General features: G+C 33.6%; 5 protein-coding genes and 1 non-coding gene across 7 annotated transcripts; 3 read left to right on the top strand and 3 right to left on the bottom strand.

Moving 5' to 3' along the window:
* Positions 1-3940: 3940 nt before the first annotated feature.
* Positions 3941-5075, bottom strand: HIPP21 (Heavy metal transport/detoxification superfamily protein). Its single transcript, XM_023672495.2, has 3 exons — positions 4935-5075; positions 4787-4862; positions 3941-4435 (listed from the first exon to the last, which is right to left on the bottom strand). Exons 1-3 carry the CDS (start codon positions 5010-5012, stop codon positions 4149-4151), a joined length of 441 nt encoding a protein of 146 aa, XP_023528263.1. The 5' UTR covers positions 5013-5075; the 3' UTR covers positions 3941-4148.
* An 848-nt stretch (positions 5076-5923) lies between these two features.
* On the bottom strand, positions 5924-5995 carry TRNAQ-CUG (transfer RNA glutamine (anticodon CUG)). The gene has a single exon. It is a non-coding gene; the product is annotated as a tRNA-Gln (tRNA).
* Positions 5996-8594: 2599 nt separating this feature from the next.
* On the top strand, positions 8595-9535 carry LOC111791719 (agamous-like MADS-box protein AGL82). Its single transcript, XM_023673189.2, has one exon. The coding sequence runs from the start codon at positions 8715-8717 to the stop codon at positions 9498-9500; it is 786 nt and encodes a 261-aa protein (XP_023528957.2). The 5' UTR covers positions 8595-8714; the 3' UTR covers positions 9501-9535.
* A 1455-nt stretch (positions 9536-10990) lies between these two features.
* Positions 10991-14207, bottom strand: LOC111789861 (pentatricopeptide repeat-containing protein At3g62890). The gene has a single exon (XM_087122011.1). The coding sequence runs from the start codon at positions 14125-14127 to the stop codon at positions 11737-11739; it is 2391 nt and encodes a 796-aa protein (XP_086978137.1). The 5' UTR covers positions 14128-14207; the 3' UTR covers positions 10991-11736.
* A 2805-nt stretch (positions 14208-17012) lies between these two features.
* LOC111791660 (uncharacterized) lies at positions 17013-21884 on the top strand. Of its 2 annotated transcripts, none has more exons than XM_023673091.2 (8): positions 17013-17274; positions 19024-19273; positions 19685-19756; positions 19845-19918; positions 20044-20182; positions 20714-20794; positions 20899-20988; positions 21348-21884. In XM_023673091.2, the coding sequence occupies exons 2-8, from the start codon at positions 19025-19027 to the stop codon at positions 21429-21431; spliced, it is 789 nt and encodes a 262-aa protein (XP_023528859.1). In that variant the 5' UTR covers positions 17013-17274; position 19024; the 3' UTR covers positions 21432-21884. The 2 variants fall into 2 exon arrangements, with proteins under 2 accessions (XP_023528859.1, XP_086977969.1); XM_087121843.1 differs by having other exon boundaries at positions 17014-17274; positions 19202-19273.
* Positions 21885-22181: 297 nt separating this feature from the next.
* Positions 22182-25905, top strand: LOC111789742 (uncharacterized). The gene is made up of 7 exons (XM_023670421.2): positions 22182-22340; positions 23133-23274; positions 23372-23434; positions 23541-23588; positions 23703-23756; positions 25187-25244; positions 25661-25905. The coding sequence occupies exons 2-7, from the start codon at positions 23188-23190 to the stop codon at positions 25684-25686; spliced, it is 336 nt and encodes a 111-aa protein (XP_023526189.2). The 5' UTR covers positions 22182-22340; positions 23133-23187; the 3' UTR covers positions 25687-25905.
* Positions 25906-26088: the final 183 nt, after the last annotated feature.

The raw sequence follows: 26088 nt of genomic DNA on the forward strand, positions 1-26088 counted from the left end.
TTTAAAGCGTCTCAAAATAAATTTTAATCAAAGAAATTAAAAATAAAAAAATAAAATAAAATAAGCTTATTTAAATAAAGATAATTTAGGGTCATATATGGTTTGGTTTGGGTCGGAAAAATCTTTTGGAGACCAACCCAAACAAAATAGATAACCCAACCCAACTCTATATTTTTCAATTAGGTCGTTCGATTTTTTTTAAAATAATATTTTAAAAAATTATATTTATGTATACTATATGTTATATTAATAACTAAAATCTCATAAAATTTAAATATTAAACATTCACAAATCACAACGCACCACGAACCTTGGGTACAAATGTTAAATATTTTTAATTTTCATAATGATATTAAAAGTGAGTGATATGAATCACGACCAAGGAATTTCCATACCTTAAAGTTCAATTACAAGGACGAGAGTCAATGAGCTAGAACAAACCTTGTATACTTATATTCAAGTTACAGTGAACTCATCAAAAGAGATGCATTAAATGCACTTTAAGTTACATTTAATGCACTCAACTAAATTTATGGAACTAGTCCAAGGACATTGGATTGTAACACTATTTACGGGTTAGTTGGGTTGACCTAATAAAAAAAAAAATACCGAATCAACCCAAATTTTTTTATTTTTTAAAAATTAAACCCAACCTAATTTTTTTTTTTTTTTTTAATCTAACTCAATTTTTATGATTTGGGTTGATCGGGCGTGATGTATCAAAAATATTTTTAAAATGATTTCCTTTCTAAGAATATTTATATGCAAAATAGAGAAGAATAAAATAATAATCCATGACATGAAATTCAATTTGATGGGACCATTTTTAATAAATAATTATAAACATTAGATTCTAAGGTCACAAAGTTTGATTTCCGCTAACTTTCGGCTGAAGAAATAATTCTCCATATTAATGGGACATCATTTAGGATTTTTAAATTATAGGGTTTTCTTGATCTTTAATTAATCTAAATAAATAAATTAATAGGTTTCAATTATCCTTGCATTTGCTAATTTAAATAATAGATTACAAAATTAATTTTGGTTCTTAAAATCTTTACAAAAATAATGATTTAATTCCTATAGTCTAAACTTTAATTTATAATATAGTTCTGTATTTTTATATATTTTGAAACTTGGGTTTAGAACAACTTAAATTATATATTTATATTTGTGTATATTAGATAATTGATTAATCAAGATATAATATTTTTAATTAAAATCAGGTTTATACTTTGATTCGGTTGAGGAAGTTCGAGTTGGTTGGATTGGTAATCTAACTCAACCTGAAATTGTTTTACAACTCAACTCAACCCAACACTTTATTTTCGGGTTAGGTTGTTGGGTTCAATTTTTTTTTTTTTAAAAAAAAAAAACAAATTAAACAGGGCAGCTGAATTGCAGCAACTGGACTACGAACAATTGCAACGACAAATGCAACTAGACTACTGTGATATGAACTAAGAGACATCAATCATACAATATACTTCAATGAAGATGCGAAGAAAATATTGTTGAAATTATCAAAAAAATATTCAATTCATGTCACATCGAAGAAGAATGAAGTTTCATTGTTATAAATTTTGGGTTGGTTACAATTTAGAGTAGTTTAGAGTTATTGTATTTGATTCATATATTTTAACTTTTTATTTACTTTAGGCAAGATTTATATAATGGTGAATTATAGTCGTAAAATATGAATATCATCTTGAGGCTATATAAAACCATAATCGAAATCTTACTTCCCTTAAACTGATTCCTTGTCAGTATGTTTGTCTTAAAAACTGAAGGTAAAAGAGAGAAATAAGGCCTGTGATTCTATGGAGGGGACACAATAACAAACGACAAGACAACCCTAAAATTTTTTATATTTATTTTCTGATCGGATAGTCAAATCCACCTTCTGACCCAACCTATTCGGTTCTTAGAAAACTAAACTCAACCCAACACGGTAACCTATCTAACCCAATTCGACCCTTATAATTCAGGCTGAGTTGATTTAAATTGTCGGTTGTCGAGTTTATTGTACCCCTAAATAAAATTTATATTTTCCTACTCCAATTTTAAAATGTTTTGTTCACTTAACCTTCAATTTTAAAGAAAAAAATCATTATTATTTTTTATTACTGTGTATTTATTATTATTATTATTTTAAGATGAAAAGGGACCACATATATTCATTTAATTGAAACAAACATTTTGAAAATCATACTTTTATTTGGTGCATTATCACTAAGAATAAAAAATTAAAATAAAAATAAAAATAAAACTTTGTGGGTTAGAATCCCAAGGACATTTCTTTTATCATGCAAAAGTTGGACCAAAATATCTATTTAATTTTCCTATTTAATATGTAATTACTAACAAAATTTTCAAACTTTCATTATAATTTTAAATTCTAAAAAAATTTAAAATTTAATTCCTCTATTATGTATAAAATAAAAATTTATCCAACTTTCAAACTTAAAAATATGTGAATTCTAAAAATATTGAATATGTAAAATTGAAAGATTAAGAATATGTCGGAGAATAATATTTTTATAAAATTAACTGCACATATGCTATATTTACCCTATGCATACGAGTATTGTCTATCCAAACATAACTAACGACATAGTCATGTTACTTAAAGGCTATCTCGACAGATCAACACAAGTCCACGTAGCATACTTTGCCCATACTCACCTCCTTCACCTACATAGAGTTCTTTTAAGTGAGTTACCGAAAAGAAATGTGCATCTTATTAGCACGAGTATTAATTATCAGTTCATTTAGGTATTTTCTAACCATTATTCCATTCGGATGTAGTCTTGAAAAGATTCCTGTTGTCTGTGGAGATAGTATTCACTTTTAAAAAGCGAGAATTTGATAACATAATCATGTCATAGAGGAATGTCAGGGTCATTTTAGACATGGATCGTTACACGTTTCATTCATGTACCCATCATTTATAAAAACATCAAAATAGCGGGAAATTTAATAAATAGAAAAAGGGAATAGATATAGGTTATTCCACTAAGTATTATAAAGCCAGAAGTTGAGGAAGTATGGTTGAAAAATGAGGCACATTCATTGTCACGTAGTGCATTATTAGAACATAAAAATGGTTTCTTTTTAATTTATGTCTTTTTCTTTTTTACAATAATGAATATTTTAGGAAATAATTACATAATTTTGGGCCTTGAATCATGGGTGGGAATTATTTTCAAACATTCCCAAACTAAATATGAAATTCATCACAATTATTCATCTTTTTAATATCTTTTTATGGTTTGCTTCTAACTAATATTTTAAATTTAACCACTTTTTTCTTTAATATATTGGAAAATTTAGGATAACATAATTACGATATTAAATTTTTGTCGTATTTTTTATTGACTATTTTTATATACCCATAAATTTAATATCGACGTAAGAGGTGAATTTAGTATATTATAAAAAAAAAATTATGAAACATACAAAATAAACCGTAAAATGTCGTGAATATATTTAAATAATAGATTTTAACTTCTTTAAAAATTTTAAAATAATTATTTACTAATTTTTTAAAAATGAAATTATAAGTTTAGTTATTAAAATTTATTTATTAGGTTGAAAAATAAACTAAAAAAATTAAAATTAAACTCACTGTTATATAAATTTGAATTTTAAGCCGGATAGAATTCTAAATTTTCAATTTTGTATTTTTAATAGATATGAAGGTTTAAAATTATATATTTTAAATTGAATATAAAATATTATTAATCAATTTATAAATACGTTTTTTTTTTTTTTTTGGTATAATTATTATTACACTATCATATAACTTATAATATTTTATATCATGAACATTTTAATTTAACCAAAATAATAATAATAATAATAATAACGAAAGTTTTATTTTTTAATATAAACATAGTCATTAAAATTTTTAAATTTAGAGTCGGAATACAATAGAACATAAAAAACATCGTTTCACGTTATTCCATATAATACAATTTTACACGAGAGAGATAAAAAAGAAAGGGTTTCATCGTCGACAACGACAACGACACAACTCAAACGAAAAAAACCCTCCTCCGAGTTGATTTCTTCAGCACTTCCTTCTTGAAGTTTTTCGGTCTGCACCCGAGCATGTTCAACCAAAAACGATAGCGGGAGAACGAAAACTACATGATGGAACAAGCATTGACATTGTCATCACTAAAAACAGAGACATAGTTGTCTTCATGTGCTGTTGGAAAAGCTTGCACAACATTCCTAACAAACCCAGCCGGAGCCTTCTTGTCATAAGCTCCTGAGGCATAAGGGTAATGAACAAGATGCTGTGGAATGTAAGGCCAAAATTCAGCTCTTTTTCCTGTGCTTTTTACTCTCTTAAGCACTTTTTTTGCATCAACATACCCACTAACCCTCACCCTATGTTGCTTCCTCATCACCTCCACCGTCTTCACTCCTACATCGATCGATGTTCGGGTCATTTTTCAACTTCATATCTTAAATGGTTGCAAAAAGAGAACAAATATCGAATAGTTTGTTAAGCTATACTCGGTTAACTGTTCTAATAGTTTGGAGTTTAAAATGTGTTTGTTAGGGAGAGGTTTCCACACCCTTATAAAGAAATGTTTCGTTCTCCACTCCAACCAAAATGGGATCTCATAATCCACCCTTTTTGAGGTCCAGCGTCCTCGCTGACACTCGTTCATCATATGTGGGATCTCACATAAAGGTACCCTTTTAAGAATCGAGACAACATCACGTTGTAAGAACTTGATCAGTTAACGAGAGGGAGACAAAATGATCTGACCTTTCATGGAAGTGACGGCGTTTCTAACTCTTCTTTCACATCCATCACAATCCATCTTCACTTTAATCTCGACCGTCTAAAAAAAACACGTAACGTGAATTAAAAAGACGTAAAACATGGGGAAATTGTGAACAAATTGTTGGTGTACCTGCATAGGCTTGTGTTTGCTTCTTGTTGTAGTTGATGAGACAATGCAAAAGTTGGAAAGGTAATCAAGAGCTCCCATTTTTCGTTTGCCTTTCCCACAAGGAAAAGCCAAAGAGGGTTTGGTTCATAAATAAGAGAGGCACCATATGGGTTTAAATAAGAACAATTAATTTAATGAAATGGGGCATTTAATTTTAGCCTTTAAGATTAAAGATAAGTACAAAAGCATAATCATTTGCGTAGAAAATAGAGAGAAAAAGGGGTTTGAAATCATGAAAGTCGCAATATTTTGGATTAATATTGGTTATGGGTGTTACACTTTTCTTTATCTTTTTGCCTATTTTTTTATTTTTTTTTATTTTTATGTTATTATATTGCTTTACAGTTGTTTGTAATAATTGTGTAATATCCTATTTTATCTAATGAATTGGGTAATTCAAAAATTTTATCAATTCAATATGGATTTGAAATAAATTAAAATTAATTTGAATTAAATGGTTTGTAAGTTGTAATTTAGTTTTAAAAAAGAAGGTTCCGGTTACTAGATTCAGAGTCCAATGTCCTAACCACTAGACTATGGGACCTTTTCTTCGTAAATGTAGTTAATTGACTTACTCCAATAACCTAAACCAGCCAAATAATGGTGGATTTGAATTTAGTTTATAGATTGTAATTCAATTTAATTTTAAAAAAATAAATAGATAAATAAAGGGAAAATAAATAAATAGATAAATAAAGGAAAAAAAGAAAAAATTAGATAAAAAATAAATAGATAGATAAAGGAAAAAGAAAAAAAAAAGAAATAAATAAATAGATAGATATAGGAAAAAGATTAAAAAAAAGATTAAAAATAATTAAATAGATAGATAAAGGAAAAAGAAAAAAAAAATAGTTACAAAATAAATAAATAGATGGATAAAGGAAAAAGAATTAAAAAAAAAAAGTTATAAAATAAATAAATAGATAGATAAAGGAAAAAGAATGAAAACAAGGTCCTACCGAGATTTGAACTCGGGTTACTGGATTCAGAGTCCAATGTCCTAACCACTAGACCATAGGACCTTTTGATTTACGAGTGGCTACATAAAAATAAATATAAAATATAATGCAGATTATTTAAGAAGTTGTTTTGTTATTATAATTTATTACTCTCATTTTAAATCGTGATTAAATTATCTTTATTAGGTGCAAGTTTTGAATTGGAATATCATTAAAAAGATTATAGAAAAGTCTAAAATTAAATGGGTAACTATGAACTTCCTCCCAAAATTATAGCTATTGTGTTTATTATTTGGGAGACTTTGAAAAAATAATTAATTTATTTTGTGATATCTAATTGATATTAAATTAATAAAAATAAAATCAACGTAACTTTAATTAATATATTTTATTTACTTTTTACTTTAAAATGGAAGGTATATTGGAAGATAGGAACGAAGACAAACAGACAGATTCAAAAGAGTGTAATCGTTAATTATTACATTTATAAAACTAACCGAGAGAGTGAGAAGTGTCTCACATTTCCGTACAAAAAATGAGTTAATACCAAATCAAAATGAATTTCAAGGTCGAATTAGAAGTTACCCAGCGTCAACAAATGCTCGATATTGTTGTATTTATTGAATTTATTGTTCATTAGATTTGCGTAATGAGGCATGTAGTTCTCATCGTCGTCCTCGGACAAAAATTTAAGATACTCAAAATTAAACCTAATTTCATCTTAATTAGGGTTAGAGCTATTCAATGAGTCAGGAAAATCCAATTTGACTAATGGCAGTACTAGACGACTCGAATCCCGTCTCATTTGAATAAGATTTTCATGCTCCTCACAAGAAAATCTGCCAAATAGATTCTCGTAATCGGCCTCCATAAAATCAATCATTCTACTAGTGGTTTCAACGGCAGCAGAATCAGTAGAGAAAAAGAATATCCAACATTCTAGAAAATATTTTCTCCCAAATACTCGGAATTCTTTCTGTTAATGATTTATGTTTTTCTTTTTTAACCATTTCACTAAAATGTTTATTAAATCGTAGTTGTAATAAATTTCCTTATTTTGATCTTGTTTTACTTATTTTATTTATTTATTTATTTTACCGTTTAATGTAATAGATTTCCTTATTTTGACCCTCTTTTTCACCCTGTGATGTAATAAATTCCCTTATTTGAATCCTTTTTTCTTTGACCGTTTTGACTTTGACTGGATAGTTAATTATTTAGTAATTTAATTTAAGTCCCTTCCACTCCCATTTCTATATTTTTTAAATTATTTTTAATATTAATTTTTTTAATATTACATGCCTACTTTGGTCACTCCATTTTAACCTTAAATTAATTATTCCTTCATACCAAAATTTAAAAATTATTTCTTAATTAATTAATTAATACATTACGCGTCTAGAAAATGCTCAAAATCTAATAAAAATCTTTTTTTTTTTTTTTTTTTTTTTATGTAAAACCTTTTAAGTAAATATTGAACCTTCAAACATAAAAACAATCCTCAAAATTAAAATAGGCTTAGCTCAGCAATAATCATTATGTACCTTTAGATCGAAAGTTCATATCTTTATACTCGAACCATAACCGAACCATAGCTACAAAGAAAAAGCGGTGGAAAATGGGTCAAGAGCTGAAACTCGAAGCACTAGCTTCCACTTTGCTGACTGTAGCTAAAAGAGACTCGAATCTTTAGAGGCTCCTCCTTACCCAGAGTCAACCAAGGGAAGCTAAGTCTTCATTCATGCTTATGATAGCACCAAAACGACGCCGTTCCCAAACCACTTTCTCTCTGCTTCCTTCTCATGTTTTCTCATATCACATCACCTCTATTTATAAGGTCCCCAAGCCCCTTTGATCCCAAAGGCGAAATGACAAAACTACCCCCAAACTTTGACTTATTACCGACGTAACGTTGAATTCGAAATTCCTTTTATTGATATGACATATTTGGTAAATTCAATTAATTTATATAAGTATTTTAAGTAATGCATAGCATAACGTATCTCGCTAATTTAAGTAGGCTATTAAAATTGATAATATCGAAGAAAAAAATAAGAACAATCTCCTATAAATGAATGAGTAATGTTCCGTGGAAAAGGTACACTCAAATATAATACCAATCAATTTAGGTTGGATTGTTCGTTTTTTTCGGGATATTGAACCATTTGGATGGTGTTGTGTTGGGTTATATTCTTTTCGGTTTAGATTGTGTTAAATTTTTGAAAAACCAAAAACGAGTTAGACAATTTTTTGATCGGGTTAAACCGAAAAATAGTATTACAACTCACCCACCCTAATTCAAAATCAATTTTTTTGGTATGGTTTCATGTCCTTGATGATTTCCATTTTTTCTTTTTTAATCAAATATTCAAAATTAAAGTTAAATTAAATTAATTATACATAAAAATACAGTAATTAAAGCGGTCAAACGGTAAAAAAAAAAAAAAAAAAAAAAAAAAGAAGAAAAAGAAGGCATGAAATTAAGGAAATTTATTCCGTCAAACGGTAAAATAAAAAGGATGAATATAAGGAAATTTATTACACTACACAGTATAATAAAAATAAAATTTATTACAACTATGAGTTAAAACAATTTTAGTGTAGAGGTTAAAAAAGGAAAACATAAATAATTATAATGAACATTCGCGAGTATTTGGGAGCAAATATTTTCTGGACCGTTGGATCTTTTTAAATGCCTCCTCTGTCTCTCACTGTCTTGAGCGCCAAGTAAACTAACAAACCACATTCATCTCTCTCTGCTCTTCTCCCGGAATTCGCAGCAATGGTTAGAGGAAAATTGAGCTTCAATCTGATTAGGAACCGCAAATCTCGATGCTCCACGTTCAAGCAGAGGAAGAACAGTTTGATGAAGAAGGCTTACGAGCTCTCCACGCTTTGCGACGTAAGAACATGTGTTCTCATCAATGGCCCTGGCTTTGCGCCTGATGAAGATCCGTCGCTTTCCTCTGTGGAATTTCACACTTGGCCTTCGAATCGCAGCGAGGTTGAACATATGATTCATGCCTACAAGAACGGAAACTGTAATTTGCAGAAACGGAAGTGTTTCGATTTGAGTGATTACTTCTCGGATCGGAAGAGAAAATTGGTAACAGAGATGTGTAAGCATCGCGAGAAGGTTGGGAAAATCATGTGGCCTGACTGGGATGAGCGGCTTGATTGTTTATCCGAACAGCAATTGAGAGAGTTCATGAATGGATTGGATTCGAGAATCGAAGCCGCTGGTAGAATGATTGATTTCATGGACGCTGATAACGAGAATCTGTTCGGAATGTTTTCCTGTGAGGAGTACGAAAATGTTGTTCAAATGGGAGGGGATTCGAGTACTCCAGTGCCGCCATTGGTTGAATTGGAGTCCCCTGATTCGTTGAATAGCCGTAACCCTAACCCTAACCCTAATGAGGATGAAATTGGGTGTAATTTTGAGAATCTTGAATTTCTGTTAGAGGACGAGGATGAGAATTACATGGCTCTTTACGCAAATCTGATGAACGATGAATTTGATGAATGCAACGATATCGAGCAATGGTTGAGGACGGGAAACTTCTAGACATTGGAATTCATGTTGATTTGGTACTAACTCTTTTTTTTTTTTTTGTACTGAAAAATGTGAGACTATTCTCAGCCTCTGTTAGCTCTGTAAATGTTACTAATATTAAATAATGCACTCTGCATTTAGTGTTCCTAGTAAATTCTGCAATCTTGTTTGTTACTCATGTACAACGAATTCACAAAAGAAAGAAAAAATAATAATAAAATAAATAATAACGTGAAACTGTGGATCTTGGGTTCGGGTCGGTCAATCCATACACAGCCTAAATGGGAAACCGGCCAGGCGTGGCCCGTAAGCCCGCCTTGTCGCTCATGCCACAAACACGTGTCACGCGTGCCTGGTGTGTCGATCCGAATTCCGGACGCGTCGGCTCCCTAGGGTGAACATGGCGCCTCATGCAGACAGGCCAACTCCTTTTCTGCTCCATTCGATTGGCCCGGCCCAACGCGTCTTCCCTCGTGGCCCAGCCTCACGACCCGCGCACCCGAAAATGTGACCCGGAACGCCACCCGACACTCTCTTCCTCTCCACAACGACACGTGTCGCGTATGCGGACGTTGACTCGTTCAACTTAAGGCGGCTCGATGTTAATTTATTATAGAAAAAACAAGATGAACGTTCTAATTAGTTTGTTTAAGTTAATTATTTTTATTATTTTTTCCTTAATAAATAACCATATTTAATTTTCATGTTAAAATTTTCATTTTCTGTTGTTACGATTTTTTTTTAAATAATTATAAATTAATTTATGTCGGTAAACTTTTAATTTATTTTATCTAAAATTGTATTAAATAATTATGAATGGTAAATAAATAAACATTTTTAAAAAATTAAAGTTTTTAATCCCTAAAACCCAACCTAAAAATAGAGGGTTGGGTTATCAATCAAACTAGCCCACCTATTAATCTAAAAAGATCTATTAACCTAACCTAACCTAACCTAACCTAACCTAACCTAACCTAACCTAACCTAACCTAACCTAACCTAACCTAACCTAACCTAACCTAACCTAACCTAACCTAACCTAACCTAACCTAACCTAACCTAACCTAACCTAACCCGAACTTTTGAATTAATCCAAAAAAATCCATAACCCGACCCAACCTAACCCGAACTTTTGAATTAATCCAAAAAAATCCATAACCCGACCCAACCTAACCCCAACTTTTGAATTAATCCAAAAAAATCCATAACCCGACCCAACCTAACCCCAACCTTTTGAATTAATCCAAAAAAGTTCAACAGCTCAACCCAACCCAACCTAGACGATGTACAATCTTAGACGAGCATGTGATGGATACGACATCGATATCCATCCTCAAAGCATATGTTCCTTTGAATTACCCGTCTTGTGTTTAGTCAAATTTGACCTTATTGAGAGAAAGTATGCCTTCCAAAATAACAACTACGGTTGAAAACAAACAACCGAAGCTACTCTTGTAACCTTGAAGGCATAGTTGATGTTCAGGAAGTAGAGAACCATCATCTTTTAAGTCTGAAATCCAAGAAGAGAAGACTAAGATTAATTATTTACTTGGACTTAGTTACAGATTGATAATACCCATTCCGCTTTGAAAATGCCTATATCAATAATATCTCATGATCACCAAGAATCTAATAATATGATTTTGTGTCGTGAATGACTAACCCAACAACAGATCTTCTCCTCAAGATTTTTATAATGCGTCGGTTAGAGAGAGATTTCCACACCCTTATAAAGAATGTTTCGTTCTCCTCCCCAACCGATGTGGGATCTCACAATCAAATGAAGCATTCTTTATAAGGGTGTGGAAACCTCTCCTTAGCAGACGGCGTTTTAAAAACCTTGAGGGGAAGCTCGAAAGGAAAAGCCCGAAGAGAACAATATCTACTAGCGGTGGGCTTGAGCCGTTACAATTATCTTGTAAGACTCATACTCCATATTATGTCTCTACAGGCTCTCATATTTATTATAAACGAGGCAGAAGCATACCTCGAGGCGGTCATTTTCAGCCGATCCTTGCCCATTATGTCCTAATCATGCTGCAGCCTTTAAACCAATAACCATCCATGGTAGAGTTTGTAGCAAACTATTCACCCTCTTTGGAAATATGAAACGAAACCATCTTCGTGAGCTGCGGCTTGCAAGACCTCAAAGAGACAAATGAGTTACCAGTCCAGTGAAGATCAAGAGAAGTGCTGCCAAAATAATCTCAAAGAATCAAGTTGTTTAAGTATAACGAATCCTCATGAGCTACCAGTAATCCTTGCACGAACAAATTCCATGTTCAAAGTGATGAAAGCGATGTCGATCTCTCAGCACAATTTGACGACAAAAAGCCTTGGAGATTAGTTTTGCAGCAGTGTGACAGTCATTACAAATCCTCAAGTTTTTAATTATCCTGATTGGTGTTGGTGGACTAATATTAATAAGGCCAAATGCAATGGCTAGCTTCTCACTATGTCTAAACAGAGTACTCTCCTTCTCTTCTTCATCAACATCAAGCAAAACCTCATTTGTATCAGGTGTATAACCTTCTAGCTTTAATTTCATAGCCATTTGACCTAACATGTCCTCAATTGCATCCATGTCAGGGTGCGTTTTATCTCCAGCCAGAAACTCGTGAACGACTCCATTTGCTTCAATCATGCTACAACCAGGAGTCTTTAAAACTCTATGTTTTGTCATCATGCCCCTAATCTCAAGAACATCGTCCCATTTCCCTTTTGAAGCATATATGTTCGATAACAACACGTGGAACCCGTCATGATCAGGTTGAAGCTCAATCAGCTTCCTCCCAACCCTTCTTCCCATTTCACTATCACCATGTTTCTTACATGCCCCAAGTAAGGCACCCCAAGTAGCAACATCTGGTGTCATCGGCATACGATTGAGAAGCTCCTCGGCTTCTTGAAGCTTACCTGCACGCCCTAGAAGATCAACCATGCACCCATAGTGTTTAACATTGGGTCTTATCTTATGATCACAAATCATTGAATGAAAATGATGCCGCCCTTCATCTACTAAACCCATGTGTCGACAAGCACCAAGTACTCCCACAAATGTTATCTCATTAGGTGTTACATGACCTTTTTTCATATTAGAAAACATCTCAAGCGAGCTTTCTACCGACCCGTTCATAGCTAACCCAAGAATTAGAGCATTCCAAGTCGAAACCCCTTTCTCAACCATCCCGTCGAAAACCTCCAAGGCACTTTCAACACATCCACACTTCATATACATGTCTATGAGAGTTGTACCTAGAATAACATTAACAGTGAGACCGTTCCTTTTTATGTAAGCATGAACCCACTTCCCTTGCTCGAGGGCAGCCAAGCGAGTGCACGCAGATATCACACTTACTAACGTGGTCTCGTCTGGTCTGAAGCCGTTCAATTGCATTTCCTGAAAAAGTGTGAGTGTCTCATAAAAAAGGTCATGTTGTGCATATCCTGATATCATAGAACTCCAAGACACAACATCCTTCTTGGGCATGGAATCAAATATGGTTTTGGCATTCTCAACTAAACCACATTTCAAATACCCGGAGATCAAAGAGTTCCAAGATATCAAGTCTAGCAAGTAGGCTTCATCGAATAGTTTTCGTGCCACCGTTATATTCCCAAATTTCGAGTACATATGAATCAAAGCATTTTGAAGGTTTATATAAGATTCAATTCCAATTTTCAAGGCCAAGCTGTGGATCAATTGCCCCATATTGACAATCAGTAAGTTTGCACAAGCAGAAAGAGCAGTAACTGTTACAACTTCATCCACCATTACACCAAATTTATGCATTCCTGCAAATGTTCTCATAGCCTCCTCAAACATCTCATTTTGTTCATAGCAAGCAATTAATGCACTCCATGTTACCATATCTCTCTCAGGCATTTCATCAAACAGTTTACATGCTTCAACCACTAGTCCTTTGTTGCCAAACAAAACAATCATAGAATTCGAAGCAATTATACTCTTCTCTGGCATTTGATCATACATATACTTAGCCTCCTCTACATTCCCTATTTGAACATACCCAGCCAAAATTGAATTCCATGACACAGAATCCAAAACAGAACTTTCATCGAACACCCGGCGGGCATCACTCATTTTCGAGCAAACAGAGAAAAAATTAATCAAAGTATTTTGAACATAAACATCTGAATCAAAACCCAGCTTCATAACATGATTATGTACCTGTTTTCCTTCCCATTCTGACCGACGGATTGAACAAGCCTGAATCAGAAGCGGGTAAGTGTAATTATCAGCCTCCAGATACTTGAACAGCATCGATTTGTAAAGACTCAAAGCAAAATGCGGCGAGTTTCTTTGAATATAAGCTCTCATCATCATATTCCACATGAAGCAATTCGTGTTCTCAATCAGGTTGAAGATTCGGAGGGTGTAATCGATGTGAATGAAGGGAAATTCTGTTGAGAACTTGATTAGTCTGCTTGCGGCGTAAGTGTCTCTTATTAACCCAGTTAGAAGCATCTGAGATAGAACTTGATCGAATTGCTTGATGTTCTGACATTGCTTCATATGAACCTCCAAAATTGAAAGATCAATGGTGGGTTTGAAGGTGGGTTTGCGAATCAGAGATGATTTAAATGCAGAAGCAAGGAGGTTCGATCTGAAGAAATTCATATAACTCTTACCTTCAAACACCCGCGGTTGTTTCGCTAAATAATTTGCATCCGAAACACACACAAAGTCCCTTCAATGAGGCTCAGTTCAATCAAGAACTCTCAAAGTTTCAATTATATATATATATATATGTCTCATTTTCTAAATTAATTTAATTTTAATCTTAGATTTTCGTAACAATTCACAAGTGAGATAATATGATTTTAGATTAAATTACAAAATTATGTTTAATAAGTTTAAATTTTGTACATCTCCATTACTTTCACCAAAGTTTAAGGCAAAAAGTAGTTTTCACTTTGTTCTTATCAACGTTCATTGACATCGAAATCATCTTCTTCTATTTATACTGTTATACCGAACATTATTTGTTGAGAATTGTTGGGAGGGAGTCTCACGTTGGCTAATTTAGTGGAAAATTATGGGTTTATAAGTGAGGATTACTATGTCTCCACTTGTACGAGGTCTTTTGGGAAGCCTAAAGCAAAGCCAGCCATGAGAGCTTATGCTCAAAGTGGATAATATCATAGCATTGTGGAGAGTCGTGATTCCTAACATGATATCAAAATCATGCTCTTAACTTAGTCATGTCAATAGAATCCTCAAGTGTCGAACAAATGTTGCACTTTGTTTGAGGGCTCTAAAGGAAGGAGTTGAGCCTCGATTAAGACCTCAGGAGAGGCTCTAATGTATACTTTGTTTGAGTGCACCTACCATTTATTTTGGTTTGTTCCTTGGAATCATAAAAAATCTCACTCCATGTGGGTACGTATGTACGAATCATGGGACAAGGGATATCCATAATTATGGTGTGGGGATTTGATTTTATGTGGTTGTATTAGCTTTATGTGTCCCATTTTTGTGTTTGGTTTGTCCTCTGCCGACACCTTCATGTTTCATGGCTATGTGGTAGATCTATATTGGATGCACCATGGTTTTTATCTTCTTGTTTAGTTTACGACTCATAATCGATCGATTAGTGTTTGGTTTTTGACTTGAATCTGTGTTGGTCACTAACATATCAGCTTCCAATGGTTAGTTTTGAAGGAGTTCGTTATGTCGTTAGATCACACTAGTAGTTGACTAGTATCGATCGACGATCGGTTTCATAACTTTGACGAACTGATCAAGAAATGTGTGAGGAAGGGAAAAGAAGAAAAGAAAATATTAAGAAAGAGGTGATGGTCAAGATAGTAAAATAGATGTCATGCCAACTAATGCTCAAATATGTTCGATTTGGTGTTCGTTTTTTGTAAAATCCAAAGCTCACCGCTAGTAGATATTGTCCGATTTGACTCCTGACGATTGCTGTCAGCCTCTCCACATACTTGTAAGAAATGTTTCTTTCCTCTCTCCAACTGATGTGAAATCTCACAATCCATTCCATTTAGGGGCCAGTGTCTTTGCTGACATACCATCTAATGTCTAGTTTTGATAAGATTTGTAGAAAACTCAAACCCACCACCCGTAGATATTGTCTGTTTCAGCTCATTACATATCGTTGTCAGCCTTATAGTTTTAAAATGCATATGCTAAGGAGATATTTCCACACACTTATAAGAAATGATAGATTCACCTCTCCAACCGATGTGAGATATCACTGTTTTGCTCGTTAATTTTGAGTTAAACAATAAGTGAAAGAGACCGAACTCGAACTTCTATCATATGTCATAATCAATTGAACTATGCTTAGCTTATCATTAATGTTCTTTAATTTATTCGTTATTTCAGGAATAAATATTTAATTTTACTTCAAAAACATTTTAATTTCACTACTTATTCATTTTTTAGTTTGGATGAAATACACGTGTTAAAATATTAAAATCGTCTCATTCATATCATTCATATTAGTTAGTGTGAACGATATACATATTAGTAATAATTATTTTTAAACGATAATTATAAAAAAGAAAAAATCATTATATTTTAATTTGTAATTGAAAAAAAGTATCATAGTTTATTAATTTTAATGATTGTATTTAAAAAAAAAGTAACATAATTTATTAATTTGTAAGATTTAAAAAATAAATCCAAACTTAAAAAGTAGAGAAATCATTTTTTTTAAGGTAAGTCAACTTTTGCCATAAAGTTGAGGTATAAATTATAGTTTGAATAAGCTTTACTTTAATTAATTTTCTCGGAATTCAATGATTATTTTCTTTCTTTTCATCCATTATAATGATGGTAATTTAATATATAGTTGTTACATTTTAAAACTCATAAAATAAATCCAAACTAAAACTTCAAGGAAAATTAAAATTTTTAAGCCTTAAAATTAATTTTTAATTTCAAATAAGTGTTTCAAATTTTTGTTAGTTAAGTTTTTGTTTTATAAAAATTACTAAAATACTTTATAAATATTTGAAAATTTAATTTTATTATTATATATATAAATTTAAAAGTTTAAAGACCTAATAAATATTTGTTAAAATTTAGTGAATAAATAAAAAAAAAACTAAAAACTTGGGCTCTTTCATTAACAATTTTATCTTTAATTTTTTTTTTTTGAAATTTATGTTGTTTACTCTCAAATTTTTACTATAGTTTTCATTTTTTTTTTAATAAATACTCAAATTTTTAATCAAATTTTAAAAATAAAAATAAATTTATAAAACTATTTTTTTTTTAAGAAAGGCCAAATATTATATATTATAGTAAAAATAGTGTTTATATTCTTAATTTCCTAAAATTAAAAAATAAAAACTAACGAATTATCATAATTATCGAATAGAACGAGAAATTGAAAAAAATTGGAGGAAGAAAACGAAAAATTGGCGAGAAAATGGAAATATCACCGGAGAAATTGATGAGATTGGGATTTGTGAAGGAAGTGGTCTGAAAGAATTCCAATGGGCCCCCGGTTTGCGGCTGGAAGAATCTCTCGCGTTTCTCCTTCTCCCGCTACATTCTACAGAGAGGGAAGAACAACAAAAAAAACGCACAAACTTTGCTTCTCTCGATCCATTTTCGCTACAAATAATCTGTTGTTTGTTGATTTGGGTTACTGAAACTATCAAACTTTCTTTGAAATGTTAATGGAATTATAAGAACACTCCATCTCTTGCTTCCTCTTTCAAAAATCAGCAGCAGGAGGAAAAGAAGGCTCATATTGTTTGTTTCTTCTATCGCACTAATTCTATTCCCATTTTCGTAAGCATCTGTGTTTCCTCTTTTTCTCTTGCATTTAATCTTAGTTCGTCTGCTGTTCATAAGTTTTTGTCTGCAATGTGTTTGTTCATTTGCTAATCATGTTGGTAGCTGTTTGAAGGTTGCTGCCATTCTCTCTTTTTGTGCATTTTCGTTAATTTTAGGCTTTTTCTCGATCTGGATTGCTGTTTTCTTGAATTTCTTCGGGTTTGGTTTCTGAGTTTTCTTTTTGTTTGGTTTCTGAGTTTTCTTTTTGTTTGGTTTATACCATTTAATCGTATTGATTTAGTCTTGCTTTGAGTTGTCATTTTCTCTTACATTCCTACATTTTTGCAAGATTTTTGTAACATCTTTCGTTCGATTGCTGCTAAAACTCGGTTAGTTTAACTATGAATAATGAGTTCAAACGTCTGAATCTGTTCAGAGGTCTTAGGAACTAAGTTTTGGGGGCAAAATCGTTGCAGTTTGTTCATAGTCCATAGGGCTCTTCCTACTAATTCTTGAGGAGGCTTTGCCTGTTAGAAGACCAATCTCCAGGGATGATAAGTATTTTAGAGTATTAAGTTTTCAAAATCAAGGTTGGAACCTTTAACTAAATCGAGTTGACTAAATTGTGCTTAGAGCATTGATGTAACTTTTTGAGTATCAGTGAAATGTCTCTTTTTTTCCTCCTAAAAGAGACAAAAAGGATAACTGTAAGGAGCGTTTGGTTTTTCATGGCTCATTTAACATTCAAATTTTTGTTCCCCTTCTCTTTTCTCCTGCAACTTATGATTATTTATCTTCAGGTGAATTCAATGATTCTTTCCTCTTCTTTTTATTTTTATTTTTAATTTTTAAAGAACTGGGGAATCAGGATTTCATTCCTTGCATACTCATGGCCCACTTCATTGATCTTCGAGAAGCTTTGCCCACCCCAAAGCCAACTTTAGAAAACAAGGATTTCAAATTAGTAATTTTTTCACCTAGGAATTGGACTCATGTTTTTGGTGGATATCTGTAACAGCCCAAGTCCATCGCTCGCCGATATTGTCCTTTTTGGGATTTTCCTTTCGGGCTTCTCCTCAAGGTTTTTAAAACGCGTATGCTAGGGAGAAGTTTCCACACCCTTGTAAAGAATGCTTCGTTCTCCTCCTCAACCGATGTGGGATCTCACAATCCACCCCCCCTTCAGGGCCCAGCGTCCTCGTTGGCACTCGTTCCGTTCTCCAATCGATTCGTTGTAGGACCCAACATCCTTGTTGGCACACCGCCTTGTGTCCACTTCCCTTGGGGGCTCAGTCTCCTCACTAGCACATCACTCGGTGTTTGGCTCTGATACCATTTGTGACAACCGAAGTCCACCACTAGCAGATATTGTCCTTTTTGGGCTTTCTCTTTCGGGCTTCCCCTCAAGTTTTTTAAAATGCGTATGCTAGGGAGAAGTTTCTACCCCTTTATAAAGAATGCTTCGTTCTCCTTCCCAACCGAGGTGGAATCTCACAATATCTTCTGACATCCCAATTCTAAGGACCTTACCAGTCACACCAACACCCCATGGGTTGTAAACTCCAAAAGTTTCAAAATTTCTATTCTTTCTTTATTTTCTGCTAGATCTTTGAATTATACTATGCTGAGAAACAATCTGAATTGTCATGGATGTTGTTCACTGCAGTAAACAAAATTGGTCTACATAGTTGTAAATGTTGTTTGGCTTATTTTATATGATTTTATTGACATTCATTCATTCCAATGTTTACTGGGTCATTGAAGAATGGGGGAACATTTTGTGCTGTTGGTAGATCAGTTGCTCACAGAATCAAACCTCGAAGCTACTATTGAGAGAAAAAACAGAAATTGTCGTCCTATGGCCTCAACGAGTGCAGATAACATGATATCTTCCTTAAATATTGATGTTGAATTCATGTCACCTTCAAGTAAACTTGTTCAGTGCAGAATTTGTCATGATGAGGACGATGAATCAAAAATGGAGACACCATGCTCTTGCTGTGGAAGCTTGAAGGTTAGATTTGGTATACTCAACACCAATTAGTGCTACTTAATCAATAAAACTCAGATAGCTTTTCTTTGAATCCCTCGTTTCCAAATTATGACTGACTAAACTGGTTTCAACAATGTTCCTGTCGATATTTTCTGCACGTTTCCAAATTATATGACTGACTAAACTGTTTTCAACAATGTTCTTATCGATATTTTCTGCATTTAGTTTCGGTCCAACTTTATCTTTCCCCCAAATCTTTGCCCCGGATGTTATAATATGCTATAAACACTTGCTAAGTCAGGTCCCTTGGTTTATATTTACTTGTTGCCAGACTGAAAATGTTAGAATCAGATTCATATCTTTATTCCTCACTGTGTTCGTTTAGATGGTTCACGTTGATAATTAGCTTCCAGTTAGTGTTGATAATTGCAGTATGCTCATCGCAAGTGCGTTCAGCGGTGGTGCAACGAGAAAGGCAATACAATCTGTGAAATTTGCCACCAGGTCTGTTGTTTTTGTTCAAATAAATGAAAATTTCTTTAATACATGATTAACTTTATGGTTGTAAGAAGTCGTTTTTCTTATACTGCAGGACTTTGAGCCAGGGTATACAGCACCACTCCCTGTATTATATTATGGAGATATTACTTCACCAGTTCATTTCAGGTAAACCATTTACCTCTCTCCCCACAATGCAAGTTTCTCTAGTTTGCATTGTATATTCACTTATTGTTCGTTTATTTTCTCGACACTATTGATATAACATCGCTGTCGTCGAATTGTGTTCTTAGGGAAAGTTGGGAGATGTCTAGACTGAACCTGCATGTACCTGCAGGAATGCCTGATCACGAGTATCCTGATTCTGACTTTGATGAATTCTTCACTCCTTCTCCAAGAAGCATATTGTGCTGCCGCATGGTTGCAGTAACTGTATTCCCTACCTCTTCATTTTACTTCATTTCCAGTTTCCTTATCTCTGTAAACAAATTTAAATTGATTGATAATTGGCTTTGCCTTCTGCACATAAAAAAAGTATTAAATGTTCTTGCTCGTTGATTCTTTTTCATTCACTTGTGAAGGGAGGAAAGCAAACATAGTTTTTGGTTTAAGTTCGAACATTCGTTCTTATAAGATTTTATTTTAGTCTTTGAACTTTCTATTAAGACTTCGAACATTCGTTCTTCTGCATGAACAAGTGTTTGATTCACGATTAATAGGTTAAGTATTGGGTCTTCAAGCATCATTTAAAAGAATTTAAGTAGTCATGTAATCTAAGTTTCGGAGACGAAGTAGAGTATTAGAAGTCGATGGATTAAAATATAACGTTTTGAAGCTTAAGAATGAAAATGAAACGAGCATCAAAGTTCATATCTATAATACGATTTAAACCTGTATTCGCCATGCTCATATTTGACTAACAATCCCGAGTTTGAAACTTCTAATCGTATCTGTATGTTGCAGTTCATCGTTCTTCTCGTTTTGCGCCATACGCTACCAATTGTAATCAGTGGAGCTGGAGAGTATTCATTGACATTGTTAATGGTAGGCTTGTTTTATCTGTTTCCCTTTCTACTTTTACTTCCTTTGGCCCTCTTCCATTGTTGAGACCAATGAAGAACCATAAGTTCATGTGCTGTATGTTTCAGCTGCTGATCTTGAGAATTGTTGGAATCCTTCTACCAATCTATGTCATGGTTAGAGCATTTACTTCCATTCAACGACGGCGTCATTATCAGGTTAGTGAGGCAGTTTATGTCTGGATTATTCGTTTCGTCGTAAGAACTGCTTGGATTTTTTAAGAGGTCGATACAGAATAGATATGAATTTTGTTGGGCTATTCTGTTATACGGTGTCACATATGTAGTCGAAGTGCATATAAGGACACCCATGATCAACTTAAACGTAACTCAACTAATTAAAGCATATATCTTCGATCGGTGATGATTGTACTGTTACCAACCATGATGAACATACGTTAGACAGTGCACATTCCTGAAAACTTGCTCTGGTTATCTTTTCTCTTTGAGCTTGATGTCTAGCAGTTGTTTACATTCCCTTGATACGACGTTTAAGTATACTAGTATGTTTTTGGTAGGATCCCCGTCTTCGTCTCGCGACACCAGAGGACGAAAATGACTCGACAAACCATGCTCAATCGCGCTTCATCCACGTGAGATAGCAGTACATTCACCTCGTCTCTATGACGGAACCGACGTAAGCATAACGACGAGATGGAAACTGGTTGGATGTAACGCATAGAAGGTCATCAACGCCATTCATGGTCCTTGCAGCGAGACTCGACCACGACCACGACCACGACCACAATCACGACCCAGTTATTTTCTGCAGTGAAGTTCATCATCTGTGGGAAGGCAGCTGAAACTTCTTTGGTTAAAATCAAACTTTTCATGCAATGGAATCGTTGGCTCACTTCACTCACTACTCTTTAATGTATAAAGTGTGTAATGGTTATGAAGGGAAATCAGCATTGCTTTCATATTCGCTCTTAGAAATTATAAGATAGTTGTAATTAAATTATGTTCTTACAATAACAAACAAACTAAATTGTCGGGAAGTTTAAACCTCCACATTCATATGTCGTTAAACTCAAAATAATTTTTTGAAACGTTTATCTTATCCGTTAAACTGTAAAAATCTCCACACTGATCTTTCTCCGACCAAAATAGTAGGAATATTAAAAAAAAAGTAAAAATAAATATGCATCAAGATATGGTATGGTATTAGTTCATTCAGTAATGAACTTATTCTTTTCGATGTTCATACTCTAAATGAATAACGAACTTATTCTTTTTTATGTTCATACTCTAAAGATTCGATATTTCTTTTAATTTTTTTTTTTTTAAGAAAAGAAAAGAAAAAGAAAAAAAAAAAAAGTCAAATTCACTGTTTGGTTCAAAGTAGGCCACAAATGTACATGTGAAATTGCCGTTTACTTTCAGCAATAGAAAGATTTTCAAACAAACAAACAAAATAATTTGGATCTGTCGTTCTTCGAGCAGATCAGATCCAGACTCAAATTCATCGTCTTCATCCCACTTCGCCCATCGCCATTTTTGCAGCTTCAAAGGTATTATTATTATCATTATTATACCAATCCTCCTCCTCCCTCTCCATTGCAATACGCGCCACCGTAAGCTCCGTGTTCTTCTACTTTCTCTGTACCTGATGCTTCTCTATCTGTTTCGCTCGTTTTCTTTTTCTTTTCCTATCTGGTTGATAGTTTGATTTGTAGATTCATTTCTGATTGCTGTGTAATTCAATCGATAAATTTGTGGAATTAGAAAAACCTGTGTGATCTCTGTAATCGAATATGGCGTATGTTTGTCGGTGGGGTTTTGTGGTCATTGGTATCGATTGTGTCTGGTTTAGCTGTATGCCGAGTTGGTGCTTGGGCACTATAAAGATGAATTGTTTGTGTGATGTTCAATCTTATAGAGACAGTAAGAAGATTTTGTTCTTCTAAGTTCTGAAGTTAATTAGGTAATATTCAGGATTAAACATGGATCCATGGAGAGGGGAGTGAACACTGTAGTTCTTGGTCCTCCTTCCTTATTATCTTTAGTTCTTCTTTTAAAGCTCTGTGCGTATGAGGGCATGAGGAAGGTTGAGTGAAGAACTTCCTGTTTCTGATATTGGATGGTATGCTTTCCATTGATGAAATATTCTCATGTTTAATCTCTGATTTCTGTCTGTCTCCTAAGAGCTCTGGCATAATGTTGGCGGGTTGGCTCCGCCCATCTATAATTTGCAGCTCGCTCTTGGATTGGTCTTTAAATTTCTCGAAGATAACGAGTGAACGACGCTGCCAGTTCATTGGCCCCCGACTTAGGACTAATGATTCCTTGAATTTTACCTGCAGGCTGCAATTTTATAATTATTGGAGTTGCTGCTTGACTGAGCTTTACTAGTTAATCATGTCTGAGCATATCAAAGAGACTGAACGGCTGGATGGAGATGGACATATTGGATCTGAAGAATCTATGCTGTCGTCCCGGAAGGAGGTTTATAACTTCATACATAAGAATCATCTGCAATAACCTCTAAATTTTGTTACAAATTTACCAATTTGTTGAAGTTGGTGGCTTATTTTCTCTACAGGAGGAAGTTATAAAGAAAAAATATGGAGGAATTGTTCCCAAGAAGCCACCGCTCATTTCTAAGGTAATTTTTCTGTTCTAAAAAATTATGTAGTATTTCAGTAAGATGTTCAATGAGCTCCGTGCATCCTTCCACATGGGTGTCTGAAGCTTTTGAATCTCGATTTCAGGATCATGAACGTGCGTATTTTGATTCTGCTGATTGGGCATTGGGAAAGGTATTTCTGTTGTATAACTTATATTATCTGATTGACTAATAACTTGGTTCTGAAATCAGTTCGCATAACTTCACTAATTGACTAATATATCCTCCTTAATTTATCTGATAGCAGCAAGGAGTTGAGAAGCCTAAAGGACCTTTACAAGCTCTTCGGCCAAAATTACAGGTTGGTGTGTGCGCGTGCGTGCAGATATATATATTAACAGGAAATGAAACTCTTCATTATATTATGCATATGATATTCATTTCAAGTAGAAAACTTTTGATATCATTTTAGGGTAGAGATCAAGTAATAACTCATGTGCTGAACAGAGTGGTTGTCCATCTCAAAATTTAGATCTTGACCTCTTGAATGAAGTATTTAGGCATAACAACTTAGTTTCCATTTTATTTTCAGGTTTCTAATTTTAGTGTCTAGTTATTTCATCTTAATCTCCATCTGTTAATAATTGCAATAGGAACAACATTGTAATTTATTGGAAGAAAGCTGCAACGTAAAAAGTGAAATGTCTGTACAAGGAGATTAACCAAAAAGTAAGAAAGAAAGATAGTATGCAAAGATAAACTAGGGAGAGAAACGTGTGGGTGAAAGAATGTATATATTTAAAAAAATATGGAAGACAATATGTAAACAAGGGATAAATTAGAGAAGTTAGTGTGAGAAAGCATACATAGAGAGAGACAGATGAGAAAAAAAAATATTGGGAATGAATTTGGACATTTGAAGTACTGAAATAAAATAAGTTTCAAATTACATGAACCAATCAAGTACAGTGGCACTGAAGAGGTTTTCTACAAAAATAAAAGCTTGCCGAGAAGTCATGTAACAGTCCAAGCTCACCGCTAGTAGATATTGTCTTCTTTGGGCTTTCCCTTCCAGCTTTCCCCTCAAGGTTTTAAAACGCATCTGTTAGGAAGAGGTTTCCACACCCATATAAGGAATGTTTCGTTTCCCTCTCCCACTAATGTGGGATTTCACAATCCACTCCCCTTGGGGGCCCAGCGTCCTCGCTGGCACACCCCTCGGTGTCTGGCTTTGATACCATTTGTAAAAAAGCCCAAGCTCACCGCTAGCAGATATTGTCCTCTTTGGGTTCCCTTTCGGGTTTTCCCTGTCAAAGTTTTAAAACGCGTCTGTTAGGGACCCACATTCTTATAAGGAATGCTTCGTTCTCCTCTCCAACTGAGGACCCACATTCTTATAAGGAATGCTTCGTTCTCCTCTCCAACTGAGGACCCACATTCTTATAAGGAATGTTTCGTTCTCCTCTCCAACTGATATGAGATCTCACATGTCATAAGTGAATAAGTGAGTAAGCTTGAGTAATTAGACATTATGATTGAAAAGGTTGAAAAGGTTGAAAATAAATAATAGACATGACTTAATCTTGAGAAGGATGGTGCTGCCATTATCATATCTGCTACTATTTTTGCGCAAATTCAAGGATTACGCCTTACTATGACAAGATATCCATACAATATCATGAAATGATTTGTTTAGTCTTGTAATTTCATTTATTGCCTTTCTTCTTTTATTGTTCCATCATCAAGTAGAAGGACTTTATGTGATTGCAATTTTTCTTTTCTCTTGCATAGCCAACACAACAGCAAACACGATACAGGAAGTCTCCTTATGCTCCATCCGATGGCGAAGGTATGCTCTACTATTGAAACTTTAGCTCAAAAGAATCAACCTCGATTAGATTGTTGAATCAAACCTTGATTAGGTCGTTGAACATTCAAGGTTGTGTTTGTCTATTCCTTAAAACTTTAAAAAGTTTCTATATGGCTAATGCATACTTGTAATCAAGTTTCTAGTTTAACACATCTATGTGACTTACTGACTATATTATATAATGACTATGCGGCACTCAGATGTCAAACAATTCCAAATTGTTGGTGACATGAATGTTGAACTGAGGTAGTTAAGTAAAAAAAATCTCCACATATATAATCTTGGAATTTCAGATACCAAACTTATATTTTAATCCAAAAAAGGAGAAATTGTCTGTTCATTCTCTGACAACTCTAATGTACTGTTATGATATCGATATGTATTTATTCATGCAGATGGAGGAACTGCTCCGAATGAATAGGCAACTTGGAATGACTGAACAACTGCTCTGCTACTTGTGCTTGTTGCAGTTGTTTTGTTGTAACTCACTCCTGTTGAATGCCTGTTTAGGTATGAGCAATCTTCTTTTGTTTATTAGAATACAATTGCTCGGGTCGGGATCTGTTCATGTGCTTACACTAAGAATATCTATTGTGCGGAGAATGGTATTGGACATTAATCTATTTCATATTGTCATTGATATTGTGATTGATGATCGTTTAAAATGGTATTAATGAAACTTTTGAAAGGTTAGTGGTACTTTTGAAAAAGAACGGACAATTTTCAAGGTTATTTTTTTATTTTATTTTGTTACCGATCACAAAAATAATAGAAAAAAAAGTATTTAGAGACTAAAAAAAGAAAGGAAAATCCACAAGTTCAT

The sequence above is a fragment of the Cucurbita pepo genome, chromosome 3 (assembly GCF_057944985.1).
Source record: "Cucurbita pepo subsp. pepo isolate OVF chromosome 3, ASM5794498v1, whole genome shotgun sequence".
NCBI classification, from domain to species: domain Eukaryota; kingdom Viridiplantae; phylum Streptophyta; class Magnoliopsida; order Cucurbitales; family Cucurbitaceae; genus Cucurbita; species Cucurbita pepo.

What these genes read in the sequence shown, in the direction of transcription:
- LOC111789742 (XM_023670421.2), top strand. Translation starts at nt 23,188, where the DNA reads ATGTCTGAGCATATCAAAGAGACTGAACGGCTGGATGGAGATGGACAT. An exon ending in TGCTGTCGTCCCGGAAGGAG is followed by an intron (nt 23,275 to 23,371) that starts GTTTATAACTTC and finishes TTTTCTCTACAG; the next exon opens with GAGGAAGTTATAAAGAAAAA. An exon ending in TGCTCCATCCGATGGCGAAG is followed by an intron (nt 25,245 to 25,660) that starts GTATGCTCTACT and finishes TTATTCATGCAG; the next exon opens with ATGGAGGAACTGCTCCGAAT.
- LOC111791719 (XM_023673189.2), top strand. Translation starts at nt 8,715, where the DNA reads ATGGTTAGAGGAAAATTGAGCTTCAATCTGATTAGGAACCGCAAATCT.
- LOC111789861 (XM_087122011.1), bottom strand. Translation starts at nt 14,127, where the DNA reads ATGAATTTCTTCAGATCGAACCTCCTTGCTTCTGCATTTAAATCATCT.
- LOC111791660 (XM_023673091.2), top strand. Translation starts at nt 19,025, where the DNA reads ATGGGGGAACATTTTGTGCTGTTGGTAGATCAGTTGCTCACAGAATCA. An exon ending in ACTTCACCAGTTCATTTCAG is followed by an intron (nt 19,919 to 20,043) that starts GTAAACCATTTA and finishes TTGTGTTCTTAG; the next exon opens with GGAAAGTTGGGAGATGTCTA. An exon ending in GCCGCATGGTTGCAGTAACT is followed by an intron (nt 20,183 to 20,713) that starts GTATTCCCTACC and finishes TGTATGTTGCAG; the next exon opens with TTCATCGTTCTTCTCGTTTT.
- HIPP21 (XM_023672495.2), bottom strand. Translation starts at nt 5,012, where the DNA reads ATGGGAGCTCTTGATTACCTTTCCAACTTTTGCATTGTCTCATCAACT. An exon ending in GCAAACACAAGCCTATGCAG is followed by an intron (nt 4,863 to 4,934) that starts GTACACCAACAA and finishes TGTTTTTTTTAG; the next exon opens with ACGGTCGAGATTAAAGTGAA. An exon ending in CGCCGTCACTTCCATGAAAG is followed by an intron (nt 4,436 to 4,786) that starts GTCAGATCATTT and finishes CGATCGATGTAG; the next exon opens with GAGTGAAGACGGTGGAGGTG.